The 11,314-nt window shown below is 42.5% G+C and overlaps 1 protein-coding gene across 1 annotated transcript in view; it reads right to left on the bottom strand.

The window, feature by feature from the left end:
• rbfox1 (RNA binding fox-1 homolog 1) overlaps positions 1–11,314 on the bottom strand; it is a gene marked incomplete at its 5' end in the record, with an annotated part of 54,370 nt that overhangs the window by 20,250 nt on the left and 22,806 nt on the right. The window contains 2 exons of the mRNA XM_038989381.1: positions 110–174; positions 9,443–9,482. Of these exons, the coding sequence (XP_038845309.1) occupies positions 110–174; positions 9,443–9,482 (105 nt within the window). The remainder of the gene's footprint in view (positions 1–109; positions 175–9,442; positions 9,483–11,314) is intronic.

Below are 11,314 nucleotides of genomic sequence, written 5' to 3' on the forward strand. Positions count from 1 at the left end.
TAGAGCAAAAGAGAGAGGGACAGAGAGCGAGAGAGAAGTAGTGAGAGAGAAGTAGAGAGAGCACGAGAGAGAGGGACAGAGAGCGAGAGATAAAAAAACCTGTCCTTACCTGTCACCGTATGCAGCAGCTGCGGCAGCAGCAGGCTGGGCATACCTGTAGGCAGCATAGCCCCCCTGGAAACACACACGGACACACACACACACACATACACACGTACGCACACACACACACACACACACACACACACACACACACACACACACACACACACACACACACACACACACACACACACACACACACACACACACACACACACACACACACACACACACACACACACACACACACACACACACAGATACAGAGAGATGGTTAATACATGTGATTGATTCCTGTCAGTAACATTGATATTCTGCTGGTTCATGGATCTACACATACATGTATATTGACAGAATACACCATCACACAGTCTGATCAATAGCAGGGCTGACGAAGGACTCAATACATAAGAAATGCTTTGGATGTTAGATGTTTCTATGTGCTGAATGAATTATGCCACACCATCAATAATGTATTGATTTCATAATAAAAGGAAGTAGATACATTTTTTATTAAAATGTAATATTTGTATTCAAAGATTAATTTGACATAACTGCCTTGCAACAGATTCCCATATGTTCTATAAAGAACACAGCTTTAATTTTATGTAATGCTGCCATCAGCTGTTCAATTAGGCAAACACGACACACACACACACACACACACACACACACACACACACACACACACACACACACACACACACACACACACACACACACACACACACACACACACACACACACACACACACACACACACACACACGCCACACACACATCCACGCGACAGGCAGGTGTGCGATGATGCAGTGATGATCAGTCTGTGAGCACAGCAAGACTCCATGTTCAACCAACCACAAAGTCACGCCAACCACGCCATGGCCAGAAACACGATCAGCATGCATTTCACCACACAGAGCAGAGCAGCAAGCCCCCAGGAGATGGCGGGATTCTGTTCCCTGTAAAAAATATAGTGTCCCCTGTTACTGGTTCCTGTTAAATATAGTGTCCCCTGTTACTGGTTCCTGTAAAATATAGTGTCCCCTGTTACTGGTTCCTGTAAAATATAGTGTCCCCTGTTACTGGTTCCTGGTAAATATAGTGTCCCCTGTTACTGGTTCCTGGTAAATATAGTGTCCCCTGTTACTGGTTCCTGTTAAATATAGTGTCCCCTGTTACTGGTTCCTGTTAAATATAGTGTCTCCTGTTACTGGTTCCTGGTAAATATAGTGTCCCCTGTTACTGGTTCCTGGTAAATATAGTGTCCCCTGTTACTGGTTCCTGTAAAATATAGTGTCTCCTGTTACTGGTTCCTGTTAAATATAGTGTCTCCTGTTTCTGGTTCCTGTTAAATATAGTGTCCCCTGTTACTGGTTCCTGGTAAATATAGTGTCTCCTGTTACTGGTTCCTGGTAAATATAGTGTCCCCTGTTACTGGTTCCTGGTAAATATAGTGTCTCCTGTTACTGGTTCCTGGTAAATATAATGTCCCCTGTTACTGGTTCCTGGTAAATATAGTGTCTCCTGTTACTGGTTCCTGGTAAATATAGTGTCCCCTGTTACTGGTTCCTGTAAAATATAGTGTCTCCTGTTACTGGTTCCTGTAAAATATAGTGTCCCCTGTTACTGGTTCCTGGTAAATATAGTGTCCCCTGTTACTGGTTCCTGTAAAATATAGTGTCTCCTGTTACTGGTTCCTGTAAAATATAGTGTCCCCTGTTACTGGTTCCTGGTAAATATAGTGTCCCCTGTTACTGGTTCCTGTAAAATATAGTGTCTCCTGTTACTGGTTCCTGGTAAATATAGTGTCTCCTGTTACTGGTTCCTGTAAAATATAGTGTCTCCTGTTACTGGTTCCTGTAAAATATAGTGTCCCCTGTTACTGGTTCCTGGTAAATATAGTGTATCCTGTTTCTGGTTCCTGTTAAATATAGTGTCTCCTGTTACTGGTTCCTGTAAAATATAGTGTCCCCTGTTACTGGTTCCTGTTAAATATAGTGTCTCCTGTTACTGGTTCCTGTTAAATATAGTGTCTCCTGTTACTGGTTCCTGTAAAATATAGTGTCTCCTGTTACTGGTTCCTGGTAAATATAGTGTCCCCTGTTACTGGTTCCTGTAAAATATAGTGTCCCCTGTTACTGGTTCCTGGTAAATATAGTGTCCCCTGTTACTGGTTCCTGTTAAATATAGTGTCTCCTGTTTCTGGTTCCTGGTAAATATAGTGTCTCCTGTTTCTGGTTCCTGGTAAATATAGTGTCCCCTGTTACTGGTTCCTGGTAAATATAGTGTCTCCTGTTTCTGGTTCCTGTTAAATATAGTGTCCCCTGTTACTGGTTCCTGTAAAATATAATGTCCCCTGTTACTGGTTCCTGTAAAATATAGTGTCTCCTGTTACTGGTTCCTGGTAAATATAGTGTCTCCTGTTACTGGTTCCTGGTAAATATAGTGTCCCCTGTTACTGGTTCCTGTAAAATATAGTGTCTCCTGTTTCTGGTTCCTGTTAAATATAGTGTCTCCTGTTACTGGTTCCTGGTAAATATAGTGTCCCCTGTTACTGGTTCCTGTAAAATATAGTGTCCCCTGTTACTGGTTCCTGTAAAATATAGTGTCTCCTGTTACTGGTTCCTGGTAAATATAGTGTCCCCTGTTACTGGTTCCTGTTAAATATAGTGTCCCCTGTTACTGGTTCCTGTAAAATATAATGTCCCCTGTTACTGGTTCCTGTAAAATATAGTGTCCCCTGTTACTGGTTCCTGTTAAATATAGTGTCTCCTGTTTCTGGTTCCTGTTAAATATAGTGTCCCCTGTTACTGGTTCCTGTAAAATATAGTGTTCCCTGTTTCTGGTTCCTGTTAAATATAGTGTCTCCTGTTACTGGTTCCTGTAAAATATAATGTCCCCTGTTACTGGTTCCTGTTAAATATAGTGTCTCCTGTTTCTGGTTCCTGGTAAATATAGTGTCCCCTGTTACTGGTTCCTGTACAATATAGTGTCTCCTGTTACTGGTTCCTGTTAAATATAGTGTCTCCTGTTACTGGTTCCTGTACAATATAGTGTCTCCTGTTACTGGTTCCTGTTAAATATAGTGTCTCCTGTTACTGGTTCCTGTTAAATATAATGTCCCCTGTTACTGGTTCCTGGTAAATATAGTGTCTCCTGTTACTGGTTCCTGTACAATATAGTGTCTCCTGTTACTGGTTCCTGTTAAATATAGTGTCTCCTGTTACTGGTTCCTGTTAAATATAATGTCCCCTGTTACTGGTTCCTGGTAAATATAGTGTCTCCTGTTACTGGTTCCTGTACAATATAGTGTCTCCTGTTACTGGTTCCTGTTAAATATAGTGTCTCCTGTTACTGGTTCCTGTTAAATATAATGTCCCCTGTTACTGGTTCCTGGTAAATATAGTGTCCCCTGTTACTGGTTCCTGTAAAATATACTGTCCCCTGTTACTGGTTCCTGGTAAATATAGTGTCTCCTGTTACTGGTTCCTGTAAAATATACTGTCCCCTGTTACTGGTTCCTGGTAAATATAGTGTCCCCTGTTACTGGTTCCTGTTAAATATACTGTCCCCTGTTACTGGTTCCTGGTAAATATAGTGTCTCCTGTTACTGGTTCCTGTAAAATATACTGTCCCCTGTTACTGGTTCCTGGTAAATATAGTGTCCCCTGTTACTGGTTCCTGTTAAATATAGTGTCTCCTGTTACTGGTTCCTGTAAAATATACTGTCCCCTGTTACTGGTTCCTGTACAATATAGTGTCTCCTGTTACTGGTTCCTGTAAAATATAGTGTCCCCTGTTACTGGTTCCTGGTAAATATAGTGTCCCCTGTTACTGGTTCCTGTTAAATATAGTGTCCCCTGTTACTGGTTCCTGTTAAATATAGTGTCCCCTGTTACTGGTTCCTGGTAAATATAGTGTCTCCTGTTACTGGTTCCTGTAAAATATACTGTCCCCTGTTACTGGTTCCTGTAAAATATAGTGTCTCCTGTTACTGGTTCCTGTAAAATATAGTGTCTCCTGTTACTGGTTCCTGTAAAATATACTGTCCCCTGTTACTGGTTCCTGTTAAATATAGTGTCCCCTGTTACTGGTTCCTGGTAAATATAGTGTCCCCTGTTACTGGTTCCTGTAAAATATACTGTCCCCTGTTACTGGTTCCTGTAAAATATAGTGTCTCCTGTTACTGGTTCCTGTAAAATATAGTGTCCCCTGTTACTGGTTCCTGTAAAATATAATGTCCCCTGTTACTGGTTCCTGGTAAATATAGTGTCTCCTGTTACTGGTTCCTGTAAAATATAATGTCCCCTGTTACTGGTTCCTGTAAAATATAGTGTCCCCTGTTACTGGTTCCTGTTAAATATAGTGTCTCCTGTTTCTGGTTCCTGTTAAATATAGTGTCCCCTGTTACTGGTTCCTGTAAAATATAGTGTTCCCTGTTTCTGGTTCCTGTTAAATATAGTGTCTCCTGTTACTGGTTCCTGTAAAATATAATGTCCCCTGTTACTGGTTCCTGGTAAATATAGTGTCTCCTGTTACTGGTTCCTGTACAATATAGTGTCTCCTGTTACTGGTTCCTGTACAATATAGTGTCTCCTGTTACTGGTTCCTGTTAAATATAATGTCCCCTGTTTCTGGTTCCTGGTAATATAGTGTCTCCTGTTACTGGTTCCTGGTAAATATAGTGTCTCCTGTTTCTGGTTCCTGGTAATATAGTGTCCCCTGTTACTGGTTCCTGGTAAATATAGTGTCCCCTGTTACTGGTTCCTGTACAATATAGTGTCTCCTGTTACTGGTTCCTGTTAAATATAGTGTCTCCTGTTACTGGTTCCTGTACAATATAGTGTCTCCTGTTACTGGTTCCTGTTAAATATAGTGTCTCCTGTTACTGGTTCCTGTTAAATATAATGTCCCCTGTTACTGGTTCCTGGTAAATATAGTGTCTCCTGTTACTGGTTCCTGTACAATATAGTGTCTCCTGTTACTGGTTCCTGTTAAATATAGTGTCTCCTGTTACTGGTTCCTGTTAAATATAATGTCCCCTGTTACTGGTTCCTGGTAAATATAGTGTCCCCTGTTACTGGTTCCTGTAAAATATACTGTCCCCTGTTACTGGTTCCTGGTAAATATAGTGTCTCCTGTTACTGGTTCCTGTAAAATATACTGTCCCCTGTTACTGGTTCCTGGTAAATATAGTGTCCCCTGTTACTGGTTCCTGTTAAATATACTGTCCTCTGTTACTGGTTCCTGGTAAATATAGTGTCTCCTGTTACTGGTTCCTGTAAAATATACTGTCCCCTGTTACTGGTTCCTGGTAAATATAGTGTCCCCTGTTACTGGTTCATGTTAAATATAGTGTCTCCTGTTACTGGTTCCTGTAAAATATACTGTCCCCTGTTACTGGTTCCTGTACAATATAGTGTCTCCTGTTACTGGTTCCTGTAAAATATAGTGTCCCCTGTTACTGGTTCCTGTAAAATATAGTGTCCCCTGTTACTGGTTCCTGTAAAATATAGTGTCTCCTGTTACTGGTTCCTGTTAAATATAGTGTCTCCTGTTACTGGTTCCTGTAAAATATAGTGTCCCCTGTTACTGGTTCCTGGTAATATAGTGTCTCCTGTTTCTGGTTCCTGTAAAATATACTGTCTGTACTGTACTATATTATTACAATTCTACTGACTGATGTAATACTGTACTATATTATTACCATTATACTGATGTAATACTGTACTATATTATTACCATTATACTGATGTAATACTGTACTATATTATTACCATTATACTGATGTAATACTGTACTATATTATTACCATTATACTGATGTAATACTGTACTATATTATTACCATTACACTGATGTAATACAGTACTACATTATTACCATTATACTGATGTAATACTGTACTATATTATTACCATTATACTGATGTAATACTGTACTATATTATTACCATTATACTGATGTAATACTGTACTATATTATTACCATTATACTGATGTAATACTGTACTATATTATTACCATTATACTGACAGATGTAAAACTGTATTATTTTATCACCATTCTACTCTCAAGTGGTTCTCCAAAATAACTCATACTGGCATGGTCTAGGGAGGTACTAAGTCTGTGTACCAAATGGCACCCTATTCCCTATTGGCCTCTGGTCTAAAGTAGTGAACTATAAAGGAAATAGGATGCTATTGGGGACACAGGCTTAGAGAGTGATGGACAGAGATGACAGGAAGATGGAGACTGGTATCTCCTGAGTTGGTCACCATTAACTCTTCTGTGGTACACCGTCCGTCAACCACGTGTGTGTATATGTGTGTGGCAGGCACAGCAAAGAGAGAGAGAGAGGGGGGGGGGGGGGGGGGGGGAGAGAGAGAGAGAGAGGGAGGAGAGGGAGAGAGAGAGTGAGAGAGAGAAAGAGAGAAAGAGAGAGAGAGGGGGAGATAGAGAGAAGGAGAGAAAGAGAGAGAGAGGGGGAGAGAGAGAGAAAGAGAGAGAGAGAGAGAGAGAAAGAGAGAGAGAAAGAGAGAGAGGGGGAGAGAGAGAGAAAGAGAGAGAGAGAGAGAGAGAGAGAGAGAGAGAGAGAGAGAGAGAGAGAGAGAGAGAGAGAGAGAGAGAGAGAGAGAGAGTGGTGATCCTGACTCAATGTTCAGTTCCATCTTTCCATGCTCATAAATTGTGTAATCTGTTTTATAACGGGTGTTTCTCTCCAGAGGTACTTTCTTGCTGTTGTGAGCACACTGTGTCTAGAGGGGGTAGGACGAGGAAGGATACAGGTAGATGGGAGATTGAGCAAAACGTCCCTAGTATGAACACACTCATACTGTAATACTCCTTAGTAGGACCACACCCCTACTGTAATACTCCTTAGTAGGAACACACTCATACTGTAATACTCCTTAGTAGGAACACACCCCTACTGTAATACTCCTTAGTATAAACACACTCATACTGTAATACTCCTTAGTATGAACACACTCATACTGTAATACTCCTTAGTATGAACACACTCATACTGTAATACTCCTTAGTATGAACACACTCATAGTGTAATACTCCTTAGTATAACACACTCATACTGTAATACTCCTTAGTATAACACACTCATACTGTAATACTCCTTAGTATAAACACACTCATACTGTAATACTCCTTAGTATAAACACACTCATACTGTAATACTCCTTAGTATGAACACACTCATACTGTAATACTCCTTAGTATAAACACACTCATACTGTAATACTCCTTAGTAGGAACATATTGGATTCTTCTCACTGAATCCCTGACTTGGTCTTTAGAAAACCGTCCACACTTCCCTTTGATCACCATGCAGACTGGTCCCCCGTGATACAAGTCAGTATTCAACGTTCATCCATGTCTGAGGACGTCGGGAGATGACGTGGAAACCGACCACTAGGGGCAACGGTGAGCGCTGTTACCTTCAAGTAGGTTTGGGATTTGCTCAGGGCGTTGTGGACGGGGATGGAGGGCGTTGTGGACGGGGGTGGAGGGCGTTGTGGACGGGGGTGGAGGGCGTTGTGGACGGGGGTGGAGGGCGTTGTGGACGGGGATGGAGGGCGTTGTGGAGGGGGATGGAGGGCGTTGTGGACGGGGGTGGAGGGCGTTGTGGACGGGGGTGGAGGGCGTTGTGGACGGGGGTGGAGGGCGTTGTGGACGGGGATGGAGGGCGTTGTGGACGGGGGTGGAGGGCGTTGTGGACGGGGGTGGAGGGCGTTGTGGACGGGGATGGAGGGCGTTGTGGACGGGGGTGGAGGGCGTTGTGGACGGGGATGGAGGGCGTTGTGGACGGGGGTGGAGGGCGTTGTGGACGGGGGTGGAGGGCGTTGTGGACGGGGATGGAGGGCGTTGTGGACGGGGGTGGAGGGCGTTGTGGACGGGGGTGGAGGGCGTTGTGGACGGGGGTGGAGGGCGTTGTGGACGGGGGTGGAGGATGGGCGTCTGCCTCGGGTGCTGAAGGTCGCTTCAATCCAGAGATAGCAAGTTGTTTTTGAGATTTTTTGTTTTAAGCCAATCACAAACCTTAACCTTTTGGAGTTAACCTTTAACCCTGAACACTTTTGACATTTGACGTTTGGAACAACTTCTAAATTTGAGAAACATGGATGGACGTCTAATTCTGACGTGAGACGATGAGAGCTGGTTGCACAATGGGTTTGCCTCCCAAACGCCCCCCTGTTCCCTATGTAGTGCCTGACCTTTCACCAGATCCCCATGACAACAACCATAAACACCACGCATGCAACGTCGAACAGAGTTAGCCTCTCTTCAACTAGCCTCTTAAGAAATAAGCTATTTAAACATTTGTGGATTTGTATAGGTTGGTTGCAGTGGAAGCTTCTGAGGGCTGGACGGTTCATAATAATGTCAGGACCGGATCAATTGGAATAACATCTAACACCTGGAAACCATGGAAACCAAGTGTTTGGTGTATTTGATACCATTCCACTGATTCCACTCCAGTCATTACCACAAGCCCCTTCTCCCCAATAAAGGTGGCACCAACCTCCCGTGGTTGGTTGTGTTTACATGTAAAAAACAAATACAGTTTATATAGGCCTACATTACATTGAGCTGCTGTAGGCCTATAAACATTGGTATGGTTGGTTGTGTTTATGTTACATTGAGATGCTGTAGGCCTATAAACATTGGTATAGTTGGTTGTGTTTATGTTACATTGAGCTGCTGTAGGCCTATAAACATTGGTATGGTTGGTTGTGTTTATGTTACATTGGTAGCTGCTCTAGGACTATAAACATTGGTATGGTTGGTTGTGTTTATGTTACATTGAGCTGCTCTAGGCCTACATTCAACCAAACCGAACCATATATGACATTTTAGAGAATTGGGCCAACTTTTGTAATGTTGAATATTGTTCTAATTAGACATTCAGTTACATAGCACAGTTTAAATATCCCCATAGTAATGTTGCTGGGGAGCGATAGATTGTTCATTAAAGTGTCATGTAAATGCATCATAATGCAGAAACCTCAATGTCCCAACTCTCTAAATACCTGGCTCTGCAACTCTCTAAATACCTGGCTCTGCAACTCTCTAAATACCTGGCTCTGCAACTCTCTAAATACCTGGCTCTGCAACTCTCTAAATACCTGGCTCTGCAACTCTCTAAATACCTGGCTCTGCAACTCTCTAAATACCTGGCTCTGCAACTCTCTAAATACCTGGCTCAGCATACAACCAACCAACATGAATACAGGCACATGTAAATGTCATATGTCCTGAGTGGTAAGTAGAAACACAGCTCTGTTACGGACCACAACGTCATTCAGTGGTAATAATACTTACATAAATATCTGCACCATAAAATCCATCCTGGTACACAACACTGCAAAGGATGCAAACACAAACAAACAAACACAGAACAAACATCCATATTAGTGCAAGTTGACATGCAGGCACCATCTAGACACCAACCCTGTCTGTCTGTGCAGAGGTTAGTTTGTCCAATCAAAAACCACCAGACATGAGAGGGGTGGAGCCAAACAGGGAAGTTCTGCAGGCACTCTCCTCCCCTATTCTGTCTCTCTTTGTGAATCCCAAACCACCGCCTTGCCCCTACCAACTCTCTTGGAGGGCCCTCTGTTGTCACATGTTGCTGACGAAACTCAGAGGGTGACTTCCAGAGTGGCGAGGGGGATCAATAAACCCAGCAACTTCTGTACTCATGCCGTATTCAAAACAACTGGGAACTCGGAAATCTCTGACTTCTGACTTTGGTGTGGATGACCGTTTTTTGAACGAATTCCAAGTCGGAAACTCAGGCATCTTTCTAGAGCTCCGCTTTCCGACTTGAAGATCACTGACGTCACGAATTGACCACTTTTTTCCCCGAGAGTTCCCAGTTGTCTTGAAAGCACCAACACTCCGGACTTGAATGATGCAATTCATGTTCCACATTTAAATAATAAAACAAGCAAGAAATTAAAATGAACAAATCCTCCCTGCTGTCGTTTAAACAAAATATAACAGTTAACATTTATTCTGAGAGGTATTTCATCTTTTATAGGACATCGGACATAACCAAATGCACGTGTCATATAATTCGACAAGCCTCTCTATTATTTTGTGTGAAATTGCGCAAACTAAAAAATAACACGGTGCCTTATGGGATTCCACTTCTCTCTGAAGCCGGCAGCGTTGCAGGCTCAGTAGAAGTGACTGTCGGTGGGGCTCATTAGCCCCTACGCCCTCTGTAGTTTTACCTCCCTTTGGGACACTTGTGCAAAAGGAGGAAGTGAGCGTGAACACGTAAATGGAGGGCCAACGGGAAGGGGGTGATTTGGGATCCAGTCTTTCTCTTTCTCTGAGCTGGTAAGGAGGCTGGGGAGGTCCAGAAAGTGTATCTCGGACCCCACACAAGGAGTCAAAGGGGGTCTTAGTCAAAACGCGAATCAGAAAATAGTTAGTTTAAAACTTCTTCTTAATAGGGGGGCGCTGTTTTCACTTTGGAAAAAATCGTGCCCAAATTAAACTGCCTCGTACTCTGTTCTAGATCATACAATATGCATATTATTATTACTATTGGATAGAAAACACTCTGAAGTTTCTAAAACTGTTTGAATTATATCTGTGAGTAAAACAGAACTCATTTGGCAGCAAACTTCCATACAGGAAGTGAAAATTCTGAAAATGAGGCTCTGTGTCAGGGCCTGCCTATTCAACTGGCTATTATTTATGGATCTGTATGCACTTCATACACCTTCCACTAGATGTCAACAGTCAGTAGAAGGTTGAATGGGGTGTCTAGCTTGATGTGAGGCCAAATAAGAGCTTTTGGAGTGACAGGTCCGCCCTTTTGTCAGTTTTCATCTGCGCGCCGGGGAACCTCACATTGTCTTCTGAAAAGCGTTCGGTATACACTACGAATTGCTCCGGCTCTGATTTTATTGGAAACATATGAGAAGAACATCATAAAGTAGGATTTTCAACCGAGTTTGACCAGTTTATTCGACGTTTATTGGGAATTTTGGAATTTTTTGTTCCAGGCGCCAAGAGTTGATGGGCATGTTCGCGCCACAATGCTAGCCAAAGTTGCTAATTCGACAGAAGAAATGGACATTCTAAAACCAAACAACGATTTATTCTGGACCTAGGACTCCTTGCACAACATTCTGATGGAAGATCAACAAAAGTAAGAGAATATTTATGATGTTATTT

This window comes from Salvelinus namaycush, chromosome 3 (genome assembly GCF_016432855.1).
Source record: "Salvelinus namaycush isolate Seneca chromosome 3, SaNama_1.0, whole genome shotgun sequence".
Taxonomy (NCBI): Eukaryota; Metazoa; Chordata; class Actinopteri; order Salmoniformes; family Salmonidae; genus Salvelinus; species Salvelinus namaycush.